At 44.6% G+C, this 20,970-nt stretch overlaps 1 protein-coding gene across 2 annotated transcripts in view; it reads right to left on the bottom strand.

Moving 5' to 3' along the window:
- The window catches only part of ZSWIM8 (zinc finger SWIM-type containing 8), a 177,517-nt gene that overhangs the window by 42,057 nt on the left and 114,490 nt on the right, over positions 1–20,970 (bottom strand). For both annotated transcript variants that reach the window (XM_075348847.1, XM_075348846.1), the window contains exons 11-13: positions 18,315–18,446; positions 16,550–16,729; positions 2,369–2,552 (exon numbers count right to left, since the gene is read on the bottom strand). In XM_075348847.1, coding sequence (XP_075204962.1) covers positions 2,369–2,552; positions 16,550–16,729; positions 18,315–18,446 — 496 coding nt within the window. The remainder of the gene's footprint in view (positions 1–2,368; positions 2,553–16,549; positions 16,730–18,314; positions 18,447–20,970) is intronic.

Raw genomic sequence — 20,970 nt, 5'->3', positions numbered from 1 at the left:
CCTCTTGGAGGCCGAGTCTGCCTTCCATTCGCGCAGCCACATGGCCCTGCGGACTGCCACAGAGTTAGCGGATGCCACAGCTGTACGGCTAGCAGAGTATAGGACTGCGTTCATGGCGTAGGAAGAAAAAGCTGACGCTTGAGAAGTCAAAGACGCAACTTGCGGAGCAGAATTACGTGTGACAGCATTAATCTCAGCCAGACAAGCTGAGATAGCTTGGAGTGCCCACACGGCTGCAAAGGCCGGGGCAAAAGACGCGCCCGTGGCCTCATAGATGGACTTCACCAGGAGCTCTATCTGCCTGTCAGTGGCATCCTTTAGCGATGAGCCATCTGCAACCAATACCACAGATCTAGCCGCCAATATAGAGACTGGAGGATCCACCTTGGGACATTGAGCCCAACCCTTAACGACTTCAGAGGGGAAGGGGTAACGCGTGTCAGTGAGGCGCTTAGTAAAGCGCTTCTCCGGAACCGCTCTGGGCTTCTGGACAGCGTCTCTGAAGTTAGAGTGATCGAAAAACACACTACGTGTACGTTTGGGGAACCGAAACTGGTGTTTCTCCTGCTGAGACGCCGACTCCTCTATAGGAGGAGGCGGGGGAGAGAGATCCAACACCTGGTTGATGGACGAGATAAGATCATTCACTAAGGCGTCCCCTTCAGGTGTATCAAGGTTAAGGGCGACGTCAGGGTCAGAGCCCTGGGCTGCTACGTCCGTCTCGTCCTCCAGAGAGTCCTCAAGCTGGGAACCCGAGCAGCGTGAAGAAGTCGGGGAAGATTCCCAGCGAGCCCGCTTAGCCGGTCTAGGACTGTGGTCCGGGCCGGAGTCCTCCACGTGGGACCTAGGGCCCAACCTGGGAGCGCGCTGCGGCGCGGACCGAGAGGGGCCTGGAGGCGACGATCCAACAGGAGCCGGGGCCTGTGTAAGGACCGGTCTGGACTGCAAAGCTTCTAGCAGCTTGGCAGACCATTTGTCCATAGACTGAGCCATGGAATGTGAAAGTGACTCAGGAGTTTCTCAGCAAAAGAGGCGAACTCTGTCCCTGCCGCCTGGCCAGGGGGAGCAGGGGGGGTCTACATGAGCCGAGGGGCCCACTAGTGACTGAGGCTCCGGCTGAGCAAGCGAAACAGGGGTTGAGCATTGCTCACAGTGAGGGTAGGTGGAACCCGCAGGTAACATAGCCCCACAAGAGGTACAGGCCGCAAAAAAACCCTGTGCCTTAGCAGCTTTGCTCCTTGTGGACGACATGCTGTTGTCTCCTAGGAGAATGATCACTGAGGGTATATGGGCAAAAAAAGGGTATACAGCCCGACCGAACAGAAATATATATATAAATATGTATCTATTCCGACACCCTAGGGGAAACCAGCACCGGGTGACCGGTGTGGCTTACCGACCGCTAACAAGCGGCGTGTGTGTGTCCTCCAGATTCCCTGCCTCAGGTCCCCTGGAGCTGCAGAGCTGTTCCTGAGAATCCTCCACCGGCAGAATGCCCAAAAAATGGCTGCCGGAGCTCTCAGGGGAGGAGTGGAGCCGTGGGCGGCGCCAGGAAAGTGTGGGAATCTGGGGTCCCCACAGTGATCAGTGAGGGGGGAGGAAACATGCAGGATGCTCCAGCCCTCACATCCGACGTCAGGTCGGCAGTCCCGCCCTTACCCCTGACAGGCAGGCCCGGGAGCGGGATTTTTGCGACTAGGCCGCGCTGAAGCCGGGGACTAAATTTGAGACCGCGCCCGACAAGCAGGCACGGTCGGCGCGGAAATCCGCCGGCCTTCTCAATTCAGCAGCTGCCGCAGCGTCCGGGAGGAGGGTGCGCTCCCTGCACAGTCCCCAATGGGGACACAGAGTACCTTAGAGTTGCAGGGCCCGGTCCCTGAGGTTGAATAGACTCCGGTCCGGCAGATTCCCACAGGGGCTGCGGAGGGAGCACGGTCCCAGTAAATGGATGACCGCTCAGGATCCCACTTCTCCCAGAGCCGCTAAGGGATGGTGAAGGAGACGGCATGAGGCTCCGGCCTTTGTACCCGCAATGGGTACCTCAACCTTAACAACACCGCCGACGTAGTGGGGTGAGAAGGGAACATGCCGGGGGCCCCGTGGGGGCCCTCTTTTCTTCAAACCGATATAACTAAAATGAGAATGCATGAGTGGATGTGTGCCTCCTTCCACACAAAGCATAAAACTGAGGAGCCCGTGATCCACGGGAGGGTGTATAGGCAGAGGGGAGGGGTTACACTTTTTAAAGTGTAATACTTTGTGTGGCCTCCGGAGGCAGAAGCTATACACCCAATTGTCTGGGTCTCCCAATGGAGCGACAAAGAAAAACAGTATAAAAAGTATCATTAAATAACTACAATTTTAGTACCTGGTGTGCAGAGGACATCAAAAATAAAACTGGCCAGCATAAGAGGAAGCACAGGCCGATAGTCGCACAGTGTGCCATCTCGAAGATCCTTCGCTCGTCCACGAATAGTGTTCATTTCATTACTGTCTAAAGGAATCTTCTTCAAAAGAGAGACAATCTCAGATTCTTGGTAAGCCAACTTCACCTATACAGAAAAAAGAAGTGCTTAATTGTAACATGGTAATATAGTTACATAGTTACTTAGGTTGAAAAAAGACCTAGGTCTATCTAGTTCAACCTTCCTCCACCAGTTCTACATTTGGTCACTAAGTCATTTATAACCAACAATGTTGTGTGTACTGAGGAAATCATCCAGCCCTTTTTTAAAAGCAGTTATAGTATCGGCCATTACTACCTCTTGTGGTAGGGTATTCCACCGTCTGACTGCTCTAACTGTAAAGAACCCTTTCCTATTTAGCTGTCGGAATCGCTTTTCTTCCACTCGAAGTGAGTGCCCCCTGGTCCTTAGTACTGTCTAACACAAGCAAGGCAAAAAAAAAAAAAGCAATAACTGAACCATGTGACACACTACCTTTATGGTTATAACTGGTGATTAATGTAACCTTGTAATGGAAAAAAAAGTGAGTAATTATTAGTATATGACTGCAATAAAATCAAAACCGCCAGCCTATTTTAGATCCCCACAAAACAGCTCAACCCCATCAAGGTATGGACTTTACAACTTCTCTAAAGGTGTCCTGTGGTATCTCTTACTAAGACATGAGCTACAGTTAAGGGAGTTGTCCACTACCAAGAGAACCCCTTCTTAAATTCCCAAATCACTCAAATAAAATAAGAGAAGCTTATATTTTCACAGCTATTTTTAATACACAGGGTATATAGGACTCCGATGTTTTTATTTCGAATAGGGGCTAGCCCTGACTCTGTTGCTGGAAGTGAAGAACCACGGATGCAGACCTGATTCACCTTATGTGGAATTGTCCACGCCTAAGAAGATACTGGACGGGTGTGCGTGACCTTGTGGACTCGGTATATGACTGTCAGATTGACCGAGGGCCTTTGACGTGTGTTCTTGGGTACACTACGGAACTCCCTATTCAGGAAACTCATAAGACAGCTATCGCGCGTATACTATACCAAGCACGAAAGGGTATAGCACTATATTGGAAGAACAGTAAGGCCCCAGATAATAGAGAACTGATTGAGAAAGTAAACAATACACTTAGACTTGAGAAGTATGTATACCAGAAGTGTATAAGAAATGTGAAGACCTGTGGGCTCCATGACCGGATACCCCTAATCTGGCTCCGGTGACATGGACATGGGCTAGAGCATTGTTTGCGGGCCTGTTCTAGATGGTACTTATGGAATGGGAGTTGTAAGACTGTTTGGTCGGACCTTAGGCGTTTCAGTCAGATAACAAACGCTGCTGTTGGCTGCTAACTTACTCCTTGGTACATATATGAAGATAGATGTACATGTGAATATATTTGCATGTGGAGCCAAATTGGGGAATTTACTGGGAGTGGGGTGGGGGGGGGGCGGTTTTCCATACTTGTAGAAGTATTTTGTTTTCTGTACCAAAAATGTTTAATAAAAAATCTGATTTAAAAAGGAAAGTTTGTATTTGGCTTCCGATCCGATGCAATTCCAGAGTTGTTGGTCCCAGGTCCCCAGCACTTATTTAACCTTGTTATTTCACGGAAGTGCTGCTGCTAATCACCTTATTGGCTCCAGAGCTCAGGTTATATAACATCACTGGAACAGTACCGATCTGGAAGGGCATTATAAACTTTACTTATTTTATGGAGAGAACTTGGATATTTAAGAAGTGGACAACACCTTAAAGTCATGTAAGTTGTGAGGTGGGGTCTCCATGGATGGGTCTTATTTTCCCAGCACATACAACAGATGCTTAAAGGGAATCTGTCACTAGATTTTTGCCACCTAATCTCACAACAGCATCATGTGCAGAGACACTGATTCCAGCGATGTATCACTTACTGGGCTGCTTAGTATAATTGTGCTATAATCATTGTTTTATCAGCAGGAAATTATCAATAGAGGACATCAATCTCCTGCCAGGTAGTTTTCCATCTTAACGAGCTCTGTATAACGCCACCCCCACCACTGATTGTTGGCTTTCGGTCTACACTGTGCATGGGATGGGATGGGTGGAAGCTGCCAATCAGTGGTGTGAGTGGGGTTATACAGAGCTCAGCATTTAGAGAAGTTGTATATTTGCAGCCTATAAAACAATGAATTTATCAAAATTATAGATAGCAGCTCAGTAAGGCTACTTTCTTTTTTTTTTTTTTTATTTTTTTAATCCAATCAATTTTTTTATTGTAGGAAGTTACATTACAAAAAGGAGAAATTCAGGTATCATTGGCAATAATACACAAAGAAAACAACGCTGTAACATGTGGTAGTATCACCTTTGATTATGATTCACATTTCCTGTCACACCACCACCATTCATGTCTGATGCAAGTTGCAACTTTTTTTTAGGTTAATCAATACCCAATACGTATAGAGTCAACCTACCAATTTACTCTTTAATCCTCAAAACGAGGGTTCCAAACAACCAGAACCAGAGAGTAAGAAAGGAAGATAAGAAAAGGGAGGGGAGAGAGAGGTGGGGGAGAGGGGGAGAACCATGGATGGTTGCAAGGAAGCAACCAGGGAGGGGGAGGGGGAGGGGGGAGGGAGGGAATTGGATGGCGTTTCGGGGTAGCCCGAGCAGTAACAACAGAGATTTAAACACCTTGAATATTGACATGTGGTATGGGTGAACTCCCTGCGTAACACTCTCTTTGACCCTATTTGACCCATTTTTAATTATCAACAGTTTGCCCTGGAAACAGATGCCTGACAGGGGATGCATATACAGAGTTTAGCCACATGTCCCAAATCTGAAGTATTTTGTTTTTGGCGCGGATGGAGTGAGCCAGACAGAACTCGTATTGGCATTGGAGATTAATTCGGTTATATAGTTCAACTAATGTAGGCGTCTTTAGGGATTTCCAGTGCAAACTTATGCAATATCTGGCAGCAACTAGAATGTGAACTAATAAACCCCTGGATTCCCAAGAGAACTCCTCTATACCCACGTTTAGCACTGCCAGACCTGGATTCGGATTAATAGGATTGCCTGTCAGCTCACCCATCAGGCCAAACACCTCCAACCAGAACGAGAAAACCTTGGGACAAGCCCACCAGCAGTGACCAAGAGTACCCCTTTGGAGGCAGCCCTTCCAACAATGTGGCGAATAATTTGGGAGGAACTGTGCTAAGTTGGCTGGGGACCGATACCATCGCAGGTGTATTTTTTTCAGTTGCTCCAGATGATTTATACACTTGGAATATTTTTGAATATTTGCTGATGCAGAGTGCCACTTTGAAGGAGAGGTAGAGACACTCAACTCCACGTCCCATTTTTTCATATAAGGAGATTTTTGCTCTTCGGGGGGGTTATTGAGCCATTTGTATGTCGAGGAGATACCTTTGGATTTAATTATCTTTTTAAATACCAAAGCCTTTGTTGTAGGTAACAGAGGATTCGACTTTGGAGGAAATTTAGAGGCCAGAAAATGACTAATTTGGATGTGTTGATAGAAACAGCCCTTTAAAGAGGGGTGTTCCTGTACTATTTCATTAAAGGGGTTAACACCCAAATCAGAGTATAGATCCGCCAGCACTGTAATGCCCGATCCCTCCCACCTGGCCAGATTCAAAAAGGGGATTTGAGATTCCAACGACTTGAGGGAAATCTCTGAAAGAGGAATCTGAATCTTATGAATCAAGTCATTTCGCCAGACCTCCAGGGAGGCTGACATGGTGGGAACACACGGGGAGAACCATGAACGGCTCAAATATTCTGCTTCCATCATTCTTCTGACCGAGCCCTGGCGGGACAGGAAATTTTCAATCTGAGCCCATCTATGGAAATTACCTGGACGCCACCATTCCTTTAGTGATTCAATTAGTAAGGCTTTATAATATGCTGATATATTTGTGGTGCCCAATCCCCCTAAGTCATATGGGGGGTATAACACTTTACCTGCGACCCTAGCCCTTTTATTACCCCAGACAAATTTGTTAGTCAACGATTGAAGTTTCATCAGGGTTTTGTGAGAAATTTTGATGGGAAGGCATCTGAGCACATACAATATTTTGGGTAAGAAAACCATTTTAAAGGACTGTATCCTGGCCATCCAGGACAATGATATTTTTTCATACCTTCCCAATTCCTTTTCTAAATTTTGGATCAGAGGTTCCAAATTTTCTTTAATTAACATCTGCGATGGTGTCAGCTTAATACCCAAATAAGGTATCCCCCTGTCGCACCATTTGAATTGAAAGGCCCCCTCCAGCGCACTCCTGGCCTCCACCGGTACATTAAACGGCAGTATGAAAGACTTTGCCGCATTAAGCTTATAATACGACACTTTAGAAAAGTTTGATAATGTGTTCACCACTGCTGGAATCGACACTGCAAGGTTAGAACAGGAAATTATCACATCGTCTGCGTATAAACCAAGTTTATGTTCAAATTCCCCAACTCTTATACCAGAAATGGCTATGTTTTTTCGTATAGCTTCCGCCAGAGGTTCTACCACTAAAGCAAAAATAGCGGGAGACAATGGACACCCCTGGCGGGTGCCATTACTTATTTGAAATTTAGATGACAGAAACCGCGATGCCAACACTGACGCATTTGGGTAAGAGTAGAGGGCTAGAATGGATGACTTGATTTTCCCCAAGAACCTCTTACTATTTCTCTGAGATCAGCCTGCAGGGAAGCCCTCAGCGTTTTCAGCAGAGCTTGCATTGTTTCCTCTGTCACAGGAATGGCTGTGCAGCCTCTCAAGCAGCCTGTATCTCCTTGTGAGGAGTGGGAAGAAGCTGAGTGAGAATCCAGCGCCATCTTGCTTGGTGAGGAGAGATCCCTATCCCGGGGGTAGAAGTCTGTCAGTTTGGCTGGAGTGCCAGTTTTTTTAGGTCTCCCCTAAAGGCCCCGTCACACTAAGCAACATCGCTAGCAACATCGCTGCTAACGAACAACTTTTGTGACGTTGCTAGCGATGTTGCTGTGTGTGACATCCAGCAACAACCTGACCCCTGCTGTGAGGTCGTTGGTTGTTGCTGAATGTCCTGGGCCATTTTTTAGTTGTTGCTGTCCCGCTGTGCAGCACAGATCGCTGTGTGTGACAGCGAGACAGCAACAACTAAATGTGCAGGCAGCAGGAGCCGGCTTCTGCGGAGGCTGGTAACCACAGTAAACATCGGGTAACCAAGAAGCCCTGTCCTTGGTTACCCGATATTTACCTTTGTTACCAGCCTCCGCCGCTCTCCCTGTCAGTGCCGGCTCCTGCTCTGTGCACATGTAGCTGCAGGACACATCGGGTTAATTAACCCGATGTGTGCTGTAGCTAGGAGAGCAAGGAGCCAGCGCTAAGCATTGTGCGCTGCTCCCTGCTCTGTGCACATGTAGCTGCAGCACACATCGGGTAATTAACCCGATGTGTGCTGTAACTAGGAGAGCAGGGAGCCAGCGCTCAGTGTGCGCTGCTCCCTGCTCTCTGCACGTGTAGCTCCGTGCGCTGGTAACCAAGGTAAATATCGGGTTGGTTACCAGATATTTACCTTAGTTACCAAGCGCAGCATCTTCCACGCGGCGCTGGGGGCTGGTCACTGGTTGCTGGTGAGCTCACCAGCAACTCGTGTAGCGACGCTCCAGCGATCCCTGCCAGGTCAGGTTGCTGGTGGGATCGCTGGAGCGTCGCAGTGTGACATCTCACCAGCAACCTCCTAGCAACTTATCAGCGATCCCTATCGTTGTTGGGATCGCTGGTAAGTTGCTTAGTGTGACTGGACCTTTAAGCTGGGTTTACACACTGCAACATCGCAAAGGACATCGCTGTAACGTCACCGGTTTTGTGACGTAACAGCGACCTCCCTAAGTCTCTGGTGAGTCGCTGGTGAGCTGTCAAACAGGCAAACCTGGCCAACAACGCAACAGCGATCCGGACCTGCAGAGCGACCTAGCTGGTTGTTGGGGGCGTTGATAAGCAGCTTTTTGAAAGGGAAGTTGCTAACAAAGTCGCTGCAAAGTCTTTCACACACTGAAACTTTGTAGCGATGCTTGCTGCACAGCGGGAAACAAAGGACCTAGGAATGGTCCTGAACGATTTGTAGCGATCAGCAACTTCACAGCAGGGGCCAGGTCGCTGATGTGATTCACACACTGCAACATCGCAAACAACATCGCTATTGCGTCACAAAACCGGTGACGTTACAGCGATGTCGTTTGAGATGTTGCAGTGTGTAAACCCAGCATTAGGCATAGCTGGGGGCTGGGGTTACTCACACCTCCTGTAGCTGGTAATCCTGTTATCTGTGAGCTGATAAGAGCCGGTTTATCCTGCTATCAGCACAGAGCTCTCCTTCAAGCAGCCCTCGCCATCAGCGTGCAGGCCACGCCCCCCAGTAAGGCTACTTTCACACTGCATTTTTACTCACGTTCAGTGGTCACATCAAAGCTTCTGTCCGAACACCTTCGCAAAATGAATTTCGAACGCATTTGCCGATGGGGCCATTGACTATAATGGAGCAGACGGAGTCAGCGTGTGCTTTGTCTTGCACCATTTTCGGCTGTAAATGCTTTCTGCAGGCGGACACCCAGACGTAATAGACTATGTCTGGGTCTCCGTCTCCAGTAAGCGTATACGCCTGAAAATATGTCTGGGTGTCAGTCTCCAGTAAGCGTGTACGCCCAGGAGTTTAGGCGCTGTACCCCACAGATCATCGTCAGGTCTCTGGCTGATGTTACAGCCGGGACCTGGCTGTCACTGCTCCCAGCAGTTTAACCCCCTAAATGCTGGGAGACGAATTGCTTACCTCTCCCTGGCGATCGAATCCCTGTAACGTGATCACAGGGACTCGATCACTGCCACTGTAATTCTGGGTCGTCACCATGACAACTCCGAGTTACTCAGCTATGGAAAGCCTCACACACCATGCTGTATGCACGACGTGTGAGGCAAAGTGCTGTGCTATAATAATCCCCTGTAGTGATAAAGCATAAATATAAAGTATAAATGTAATTTCTTAATTGGTTATATCATAAAAACATGGAAAAAATGTATTCGCCTGCAACAACTTTGATTTTGACTTTGATTAGGACACTGAAAAGTTGAAATTGGAATACCATCTTAAGGAAAATTACAGATGTTTGGGTTTAAGTTCATAATGAAAACAAAATACAATATATTTCAAATCATTAACATATTTTAATCAAAATGCTACAAATTGATGAAAAGGAACTTAGAAATGTTTACTTTTGTGAGGGTAAGTCAGATCACTTTTACGCATTAATCCCCAAATATAGTCCCCCATCAGGTAGTTTCCCTGGCATCCTATATTTTGAAATTTGCTATCTTGATGAACGCGCTCTCCTTGCTCCTTGGAATCCATCTTCCGTTTGAGTCTATCAAGAAGGGCATCAAGGATATGGACTTTTGAGACCTCGTGCAGCCCATTTTGCTTCACCAGTCTCAACATAGTTTTCAGCCTTATGATTTCCAAAGGAAGCCTGTAACTACATTAACATAACTGATCGATGCTTCTTTCTCTTTTCTTTTGAGGAGTTTGGGAAACTCTTGACACTCCATAACTTTCTTGATTTGAGGGCCAACGTAAAACGCCAGCTTTAACTTTTTCTTCTGAAAGATTTGGGAAGAGATCTTGTAGATACTTGAATGGCACTGATTCCTTGTCCAAAGCTGTGACAAACTGATTCATGAGGCCTAGTTTGATGTGGAAAGGTGGCATTATTATTTATCGAGAGTCTACAACTGGCTCCCATTTAATGTTTTTCCCGATGGAAACCCAGTACATTCAGGCCAATATTGTCTATGGTAGCGTCCCTGCTATCCAACAGGCAAACAAAGCATGGAAGCTTAGTATAGCCTCCTTGAGGAGTCACCAAAAATGCAACCATTTTGAAATATCCAATTACTTCCCAACCATATTTCATCACATTTAACAATCTCTTCATATTTTCATAGTCTTCTTTAAGCTTTGCCGAATGGGCAATGGGAAGAGAAGGATACTGGTTACCATTATAGAGTAATACTTATGTGTATCAATAGCTTTGAATGATATAAAGTACGGAATCCTGAAGTCCTAAACATCTTTCATACTTTGGTTACCATGAAAGGAGAAAACAAATCTGATCAGACTAATGAAACGACAGTAATATGTAGTTCACATGAACAATGACATTCGAAGATACAGTGGAACTTCGCTTAACGAGTAACCCAGTTAGCGAGTATTTCACTTAACGAGCAAAGCTTGCTGTAAATTTGTAACTCTGTTTATGAGCAATGCTTTGCCGTACGAGCAAAATACTCACCCCACACACTTATGGTTCTGTACATCCACCGCGCTCTAACCCGCTCTTGAAGTCCGCCCAAACACACACAAACACGCACAAGCATGCACAAACACACACAAACATATTATGCTCACCTTACCTTCTGTTCCATCGCCGGCCTCATGGTTCTTGTAGTTCGCCACTACAGGATGTGTATCGGGTAACCACCGGAACGATGGAGGAACTTCCGCTGCCAGCCGCTACTCAAAGGCAGCTCCTGCCTTTGACGTCAGCGCAGTGGAAGTTCCTCCCTTACCGCGATCGTTATCTGATACACATCCTGTACCGGCGAACTGCAAGATCCAGAAGGCCGGCGATGGTACGGAAGGTAAGGTGAGAATAATGTGTGTGTGTGTGTGTGTGTGTGGAATGGCACAATAGGGGACCAGGATGGGGCATTTAACAAGTTGTGGAACGAATTGTCTGCATTGCAATGATTTCCTATGGGAAATCTTGCTTTGCTGAACGAGTAACTTCATTAACATGCACACTCCCAGAACGGATTGTTCTCGTTAACCAAGGTTCCACTGTAGCGAGTTTACTATTGGACCACATAGTTGTCCGAAAATCATTGTGGCAGCCACAAAAGCGAAGTTTCGGGGTTACATCAACTTTTTCCAAAATAAGTAATGCTTAATTAAACAGGAAATAACACTTAACCCAGGAACAGAATTTTTTAATTTTTTTTTTCTTGCTACATAGTGTTATAGAAACCCAGAAAAAAAACACAGAAACATGCTGCTTCTTTTTTCAGCAACAAAATATTCAAGAAAAAAGTAGCAGAGTGTCACGATTCTCATAGACTTTGCTGGGATGCTCTTTCCTTGCTTTAATTGATTAACCCCTTAACGACCCATGACATACTGGGTACATCATGAATCGTGTGCCGGTAAGCCCCGCACCCTGCTGCCGGCAGGCGGCCGCGATCCGTGCACATATCAGCTGTTATCAACAGCTGACATGTGTGCCTGCTAGCCGCGGGTGGAATCGCTTCCACCCGCGGCCATTAACCCCTTACATTTCGCTGCCAAAATCTGGCAGCGATATGTATATGGGCGCCGCCATGACAGTCTCTTACGCCGCCCCCACCGGAAGTCACGTGACATGACACGTGACTTTCAGTGGTTGCCATGGTAGCACAGGGTCATGTGATGACGCATGTAGCTAACATGACTCACTTCCTCTCAATGCCGGAATACAGCCGGCATTGAAAGTAAAGCAGCAAATCTGCAGTTCTCAGCTCTGTAGCTGAGATCTGCAGATAGTGCAGAGCGATCGGATTGCTGATCGCTATAGCCCCCTAGGGGGACTAGGAAAATAAAAAAAAAGTAAAAAAAAAAGTTTTAAAAAATTAAAAAAAATAAAAAAAAAACCTAAAAGTTCAAATCACCCCCCTTTCACCCCATTGAAAATTAAAGGGTTAAAAAAATACAAAATACACACATACTTGGTATCGCCGCGTTCAGAAATGCCCGATCTATCAAAATATAAAATCAATGAATCTGATCAGTAAACGGCGTAGCGGCAAAAAAAATCCAAACGCCAAAATTACGTTTTTTTGACGCCGCAAATTTTGCGCAAAATGCAATAACAAGCGATCAAAACGTAGCATCTGCGCAAAAATGGTACCTTTAAAAACGTCAGGTCGAGACGCAAAAAATAAGCCATCACAGCCTCAGATCCTGAAAAATGAGAACGCTACGGGTTTTGGAAAATAGCGCAAAACGTGCGCCACGTTTTTTGGACAAGCTTGTGAATTTTTTTTAACCCCTTAGATACAAGTAAACCTATACATGTTTGGTGTCTACAAACTCGCACTGACCTGAGGCATCACATAGATACATCAGTTTTAACATATTGTGAACACCGTGAATAAAATATCCCAAAAACTATTGTACGATCACACTTTTTTTGCAATTTTTCCGCACTTGGAATTTTTTTGCCGTTTTCCAGTACACTATATGGTAAAACTTATGGTTTCATTTAAAAGTACAACTCGTCCCGCAAAAAACAAGGCCTCATATGGCAAGATTGATGGAAAAATAAAAAAGTTACGCCTCTCGGAAGAAGGGGAGCAAAAAACAAAAACGCAAAAACGGAAAGTGCCCGGGGGCTGAAGGGGTTAAAAGAAGCAAGGAAAAAAGCATTAAAAAAAACGCCACGTGAGCACACAGCTTAAATATCACAGTAGGTTATACCCACGGCTTTTGGGATTTGTTCAGTATCACAATGTGGCCTCTGGACCAAGAAAGGTTGTGTGTTCCAGTTTTAGGTGTTTATTAAAAGCCATAAATTTCACAAGGCAACATTTTAACACTGTTCTGTGTGAGATATAGTAGCAACGTTACTCATTTGGCTATCTAATTTGTCATTTTAAAGTCAATCAAAGTCACTGGGTGGCGATTTCATAAAAATAAGTCATTATCATCCTAAACTCAGTCACTGGTTTATCACCAGCAGTTGTTTTATTATATACCGGATTTACCAGCATCATTGAGACACACGCAAGCTATACTAGGTCCACACGAACTCAGTGCTATGTTCATCAGGCACGTATAGATGCATAGTTCAGATACACAAAGCTTTGTATTATAAACAATTTTGCCATACATCTTCCTTCTTGTGTGAGGAAACACTAATGTGTCTCATTATCACATCCAATGGGAAGAAGTGTAAATTTGTATCCAATGTATACAATGAACCAAGATCATAATTTTTTTTTTTTTCAGTAAATAATTTTATTGGGTTTAATGAAAAGTGAACAAAGCATTTCTTATAACACATATAAGATGTAGTCAAACAAAGTGAAGGTTGATCCAAACATGTGGATCAAGCATGTAGCACTGTATTGTAAGAGTACTTTTATCAGGATAAGAATGGTCAAATAAGAAAACATAACAGATAATACAGTTAACACAAGACAATTCAGGTTATACCGTATCATGTTATATCAACTCAAAACAGTATTACGGAAACTATTTTAACTATAAAAGATTGAGTGAAGATTAGAAAGAGAGAAGAAGGAAGAGAAAGAAAGGTATAGGAAAGAGAGGAGGGTATGAGAGGAGGAGGGGGGGAGACATGGATAGATAGGTAGGAGTAGGTTGAGTGTCCAGAGAGTTCCGGTGTCAGGTATACGAATCCTCTTAGAGATTGCAGATATCAACTAAAGGAACCCAAGGGAGGAAAGACCCGTGTAGAGCCCCTTATCTGAGCTAAGACGTAAATCTCGGAGTCTCCCGGAAAAGGAGCCAGGAAGACCACGTGCCAGCATGTTTATCCCATTTGTCCCCATCATCTGCCATCAGGGACTCCATACGCTTCAATCTATTTATCTCCTGCAAAAATTCCCTAACAGAGGGGGTTGAAGATGTCTTCCAATGTCTTGGAATAATCATACGAGCAGCAATGAGAAAAAAGCGTAGGACACCTCTTTTGGTCACAGAGATAGATCCAGGGATTAGGGACAGTAAGGCTATTTGAGGAGTAGGAATTACCTGAATACCCGACAGTTGATAGTATATTTCAAAAATTGAATCCCAGAATGACCTTATCAAGGAGCAATCCCACCATATATGTTTCATAGTACCGGTTTCGACTCCGCATCTCCAGCAGGTATCTGGTACTGTGGGGAAGATCTTATGCAATACGTCAGGGCATCTGTACCATCGTGTAAGAATTTAAAAATTTTTCTCCTGTGCACTACAGGAAATGGACATTTTATGAGTGTAAAGATTTTGAGATGATCTTGTTCCGACAACGTGATCTGGAGCTCTCTTTGCCAGGCCTCCAAATACGTTGGGGCACCTTTATATTGGGCTGTACACAAGAGATTGTAAATCAATGCGATGGCATGTTGCGGCGCGGCATTTAATGACATTAGGGTCTCAAAGTGTGTAGATTTGGATAATAGAGAATTTCCAGGGAATTTCCTTTTTACGAATGTGGTCAGTTGAGTATATTCCAGCCAGGATAGTCTCCTCCCCGGGCATGACCCCTGCAAAGCCTCAAAAGACGCCGTTCCGGATAGTCTCCTAGCAACCTGTCCCAGTGTAACTCCGTCTGCTGAGTCCCAACATAAGAAGGTAGATCTATCCGACGCAGGGGGGGGGGGGGGGGGGGGGGAAGTCGAAATTATTAAAGAGTGAGCTCATACTCCCCGGTCTATGGGATAAGTTTAACGTCTCCAGATGTCTGTCCCAAAAAAGTATGAGCGCCTGAGTCAGAGGTTTAAATCCCGAAACCGCCGGTCTCTGTTGAAGGGGGGCCCATAGAAGCCGTGCCAGAGGGAACGGGGAGAGGTGGGACTCAACGCCCACCCATTGGAGATTTAACGATCTCAATAAACAATCTAAGACCCTCGTGAGGAGGACACTCTGGTAATACCTTTCGAAGTCAGGTAAACCAGCGCCTCCCCTGGATTTGGGTCTCACCAGTGTGGCGTATCGAATCCGAGGTCTCCCTGTCCCCCAGACGAATTTGCTACATGCCCTCTGGAGTTGTCTAAAATACTGTTTAGCGACTTTGATCGGGACTGTTTGGAATAAATAAAGGAACCTCGGGAGTGTGTCCATCTTGAGGGCATTGATCCGGCCAAACCAGGAAAGTCGGCCCCGATTATATCTATTTAGGTCAGCAAGAGTTCTAGTAGGCAATGGGGAGTAATTAGCCATAAACAACTAATCCGGATTGGCCGAAACAGATATCCCAAGATACTTGATAGATTGGGTCTCCCACTTAAATGGGAAGGCGGATTTCAGTCTATTGACTTGTGTGGTAGGGAGAGTAATATTAAGGGCCTCTGTCTTTGAGTAGTTCACTTTGAAGTTAGAAACAAGATCATAAATTTAACAAAAATGATCATAAATAAAAAACAAAAGTACAGCTATAAAGGGCAAAAATTAGCCTAAGGCTAGGTTCACACTTCCGTTGTTTTGCATCAGTCACAATCCGTCGCCTTGAGGAATTATGGTATCCTGCAAAATATTTTGCAGGAATCCAGTTTTTCCCCATAGACTTCTATTAGTGACGGATTGCGACTGATGATGCTGCAATGCATCCGCTGCGTCGCGTTAAGTTGTTTTTTAACTGACCGCCGGGCGGAAGCAACGCAGCCTGTAACGTTATTTGAGCAGCGCAATCCGTAGGATTTTTCTGCGCATGCTGTCTCTGGCTCCCTGCACACGTAACCAGGATACACATTGGGTAACCAAGCAATACGCTTTGGTTAGTTACCCGATATTTACAGTGGTTACGTGTGCAGGGAGCCAGCGCTAAGCGGTGTACGCTGGTATCCAAGATAAATATTGGGTAACCAAGCAAAAAGTGCTTTGCTTTTAGTTACCCGATATTTACCCTGGATACGTGTGCAAGGAGGCCGAAACTTCACCACTCGGCTCCGCCCCCTCCCGCACTCGGCATGTGTACACACTCACACACACTCACTTGTCCCCAGCCCTGCAGTCCCTGCGGCACTGACGTCCTCAGCGCCACGGCCCCGCTCGGCTCTGCCCCCTCGCGCTCCGCCCCCCCCGCACACAACGGAGTCCGACAATGATTTCTGTTCTTTGTCATCCGTTTTACAACGCATCAGTCACATGCGTCAAGCAACGCATGTGACTGATGCAAAACAACGGAAATGTGAACCTAGCCTAAAAAAGGTATGTCTTCTCCATCGGTTGATTAAAAGATCAAAAGCATATGAAGAGTTGTATACTGCATAATGAGGATACTTTTGTTACCTCTAATGCCTTGGTGGAAGCTGGGGGTCTCTGAAGCTCCAGGGCAAACATGCCGATACAGAAGGCCAGGTTGTGGTACTCCTGCCGCTCACTCAGCACAGTTAAGAGGAAAGCTGCTTTGGACAATGTGTTTGTTGCTATCCACGTCTGCTTACTGGTAGAAACTTTGTTCTTTTTACCCTGGTTAACAAAATAAAGACAATGTAATATAATATCGTGCTATAATACTTTTAGATAAAAAACACCTTACTTCCATAGAGGAACATGTAAATCTTACAAGTAAAAAGAGAAGTAAAAGTAAAACCAACAAGCAGGAAAACTAATTTCTCCAGACTATTGCAAGTCATGCTCGTTAGGTCTTGGGACCACGTTGCTTTTTTCATGCTTTTTTCCTTGCTTCTTTTAATCAATAAAAGCAAGTAAAAAACATCCCAGCAAAGTCTATGCGAATCCTGACTTGCTGTACACATGTTGCTTTTTTGTCCTTGCATTTTTAGTTGCTGAAAATAAGCAGCAGCATATCAATTGTTTGTGTTTTTTCCTGTTTTTTTTGTTTTTTTTTACCAACTGACTTCAAAGGAGTCCGTGAAAAATGCAGGATAAAACGCATGTGTTATGCTCACGTTGCTTTAATTGTGCGTTTTTATGTGCTTTTTTTTACGTCACTGGGGTTCCCTGCAGCCATTTCCTCATCCTGCAGTTTTACCGCGGGACCTTGCTGCAGGAAACTCAGGTGACGTAGGTGCCCTGGTCTGTGAGGCGATCAATACCTCAGTAACCCGGGGTTATCATGGTGATGACCCAGGGTTACCATGGCAGCGATCAGGTCCCTGTGATCACATTACAGGTACCCGATCGGCAGAGAGAGGTAAGCGATTCCTGTCCCTGCTTCCTGAATGCTGCAATCGCACTGATCGCAAAATTTAGGGGGTAAAACTGCCGGAAGTGTCGCGAGCATTGCTCCTGGAAGCAAGAGCCAGGTCCCGGCTCTAAGATCAGCTGGTGACCTGCCAGCGATCGCGGGGGTACAGCGCCAGAACCCCAGCGGTCACCATTATTAAAAAACGCACAAAAAAACATTGAAAAAAGTATGTGGAAAAACTGCACAAACAATTAAAAAATGGGTGTTTTTCAGATGCTTTTTTCCTGCCAAAACATGTGTTATGTGCAGATTTTCTGCACATTAAAACACAACATGGGCACATAGCCTTACGGTTTCAAGTAACACTTAAGTGTCTTGGCCTTTGACCAGAGCAAAATCACGCATACAGTATATTCTCCTTGCAAAAATTGGAAAGTTATAAACTGCAGGTGTAGAAATGAGACACCCAAATATATACAGAAATTGCCAAAAAATTCAGTCACTTGATCACAAAAGTGACCACATCTCCAATGAGGTTCTGAAATAGATGTCCAATAATGGGGACATGCCTAAAAACACAGCTGAAGGATATTTCCCATCTTAGGATGTTACGGCATATAACTAAGAAATGATATCATATTCTGATAATAGGGGCTCTGACTTTTCCCATCATTTTTTCTCCTACATAGCAGCGTTCCAGTCATGCACCTGCTGTGTGACAAATTGCAACGCAACTCAATTCAAGTGAATGGTGCAGATGTTTAGTTGCTGGACAGAAAATCTTTAAATCCTGAAAATCCCACCCATGAGAATGCAATGGCATTTCCTAGCAATACACCATCACTTCCTTTTTATGGTAAAACTACTTTTAGAAGTAATTTGATATTAGACAGTGTTTCCCACCTTGGTTGGGGGCTGCTCAACCTTGAGGTCCGGTGGGTTAGCCAATAGATCCTGTGCTAGTTCCACTGTAAGACGGCATGCTTCAGTACTGTACCCATGGGCATAAAGAGCCTCAGCACAGGCAAACAATACCTGGAAGAAAATGATGATTAAATTAAACAAATTATAAATTCTTTTTTTTTTAAGAAGTACAATTTTCTATAAGGAGAACTGCTTGATTCCTCATCTCTTACTATACAATGCAAAAAAGCTCAACAGGTGCAGAAGGCACTCACTGTGTCCACAGAGTGGTTTTCCAGAAATACACAATGATATTCCCCAGAGTAGAGGTAACACATTGGGTTAATTAGACTGCGTTCGTTTATTGGCTTTTAATAACATCTGCAGTGACATTCTAAAAAGTTACTGCAAAGTACAGCAGCTGTGGGAGCAAGATGGTTGACAGACACAGCCAAACTCTCCATAGAGAAGGCAGAAATTACTTACTACCGTCTCTGGCTTCTCATTCACTGTACACAGCAAATCGGTGCTGACAACAATTTCTTCTCTTAACGCAGTAGGCATATGATTGCTAGGTCTATAGAGAGGGAGTAGGAATTGCTGGACTTTAGAAGTCTCCAGTTAAGCTGGGAGGCTGAACTTCTCCTGTAACTGGGCAATATACCAGCCCCAACTACAGAGAAAAGTCAGTGTGTGTGTGTGTGTGTGTGTGTGTGTGTGTGTGTGTGTCCACACAGTATATCACAAAAGTCAATATATCCTTCATATTTTTGTAAATATTCTATATCTTTTCATGGGGCAACACTGAAGATATGTCACTGATAGAATGTAAAGTACTCAGTGTACAGCTTGTACAACACTGTAAACATGGTGTGCACTGTAAAATTACAGACCTCTCCACCTTTTGCAGGTGGGAAAACTTGCAAAACCGGCGGTATATCAAATACTTATTTTCCCCACTGTGTGTATGTATGTATACACACACTATATATAATTAGAATTTGCGTTGAAAGCCCCCACCCAGCCGTCACCCCAATAGGGGGTGAAAATAAGATACAACTCCTCTACTCTCCCGCTTATGTCAACTGATATCGGCAAAAAAAAAAAAAAAGAAAATATGAACATTGGGGCCCATGTATCATGAAACCAAAAATGAAAGAATAATCAGAATATCCAAACGATAAATTGTTTACAGCTCTTTAAAGCACATGTATGGGAAAATAAAAAAACATGCCCAGTCAGTAACAGCGATAAAATGCTAGGCCCTCAACTGGTTAAAGGGAACCTGTCACCTAGAGTATGCGTTCTGACCTATCAGCAGACGCATGTGTGCCCTAATTAGACCTCCCTACCCATCCTTGTGTTGTAAAATTGTATAATATGAAAGTAATAAAAAAAATGTTATTACCTTCATATATCCTATGTAAATTAGAGAGCCGCTGGCTACATGGGCGGCACTTTGCCCTATGGACGTCTGCATACTTTCCGTGGTATCACGCCCCTGTGGGCGTGATACCATGGAGTCACATGAGCAACATCCCCGTCGCTCATTCTATCCTGCGCGCGTTTATACTTACCATTGCGGCAGGCTTCTCTTCCGGGTTCTCCTTGTCAGTTTCAGACGCACACTGTGCACTTTTTTGGCCCTTGAGGAAGCCACATTCTCTGTGGCGATACACGTGGGGAAACACCTCATACCTACACCGATTCTGGGATGTAATTAGGGCACATATGCATATTCTAGGTGACAGGTTCCCTTTAATAGACTGGAGGCAAAAAGTATAGTTTGGGAGGCACAACTGAAGTTTCATGGTTTGAAGCCTGCTCTGTTTTACTCTGCTTACTATATAAATGCATTGTGATAACAGCTTTGATGTCAGTACATTCTACAAATACTTTGTATACTTTATTAAATTTTAAGGGTTTTACAATAACAGGGGAGGGAGTAATTGAAGTATTTAAAATGCATTCTTAAAAATTTTGTTGAAAGAACAAAGAAGGGGGAAGAGGAAGGGAAGAAAGGGTAGGCTAAAAGTGGATGGGGGAAGGGGTATTGGAGGGGAGGTGGGAATGGAAGGAGTTAGGGAATATAAAGGGGGAGGAGAAAGGGATGGAGGAAGACGTTGAGGCAATTTGTTAAGTTTCAAAGTCAAGCAAGATTATAAACTCATACTCATTTAGCACAGTAAATAAACACATTCAGAAATAACATGTTACATTTATATTTAGAGAATGTCAAGGAACTAAGTCAAAACAAGGTTTGGCATGTATTTCTGGGACCAGAGAGATCATCTTATTTTATATCTTTGATAGTTTTTTTCTTTTAACGCAATATTATACTCACATAAATTATGAGCCTGTCCGTAACTTCTGAAATAGATGGTATTCTTTCCTCTCTCCAGTTGGCTGCTAATAAATTCTTAATAACTAAGAAAATGTGACAATGTATCTATATTTTTTCTCGTATTCTTCTAACCTTATGGAGAGAGTGACCAATTCTGGAGTAAGATTTATATCTTTTGCAATTAATTGCTTTAAGAGGTCTCTGACTTCCTTACATAAGGGTTTAAAGTAAAGGACAACCCCAGAAAATGTGGATAAAGGATCCATTTTTCCCGCAACCTCTCCAACATAGTGGTGAGTTTGTAGTAGAAAA

The sequence above is a fragment of the Anomaloglossus baeobatrachus genome, chromosome 5, assembly GCF_048569485.1.
Source record: "Anomaloglossus baeobatrachus isolate aAnoBae1 chromosome 5, aAnoBae1.hap1, whole genome shotgun sequence".
NCBI lineage: Eukaryota > Metazoa > Chordata > Amphibia > Anura > Aromobatidae > Anomaloglossus > Anomaloglossus baeobatrachus.
Note: the sequence above shows the minus strand (reverse complement) of the source record. Positions and strands in the feature narration are given on the sequence as shown.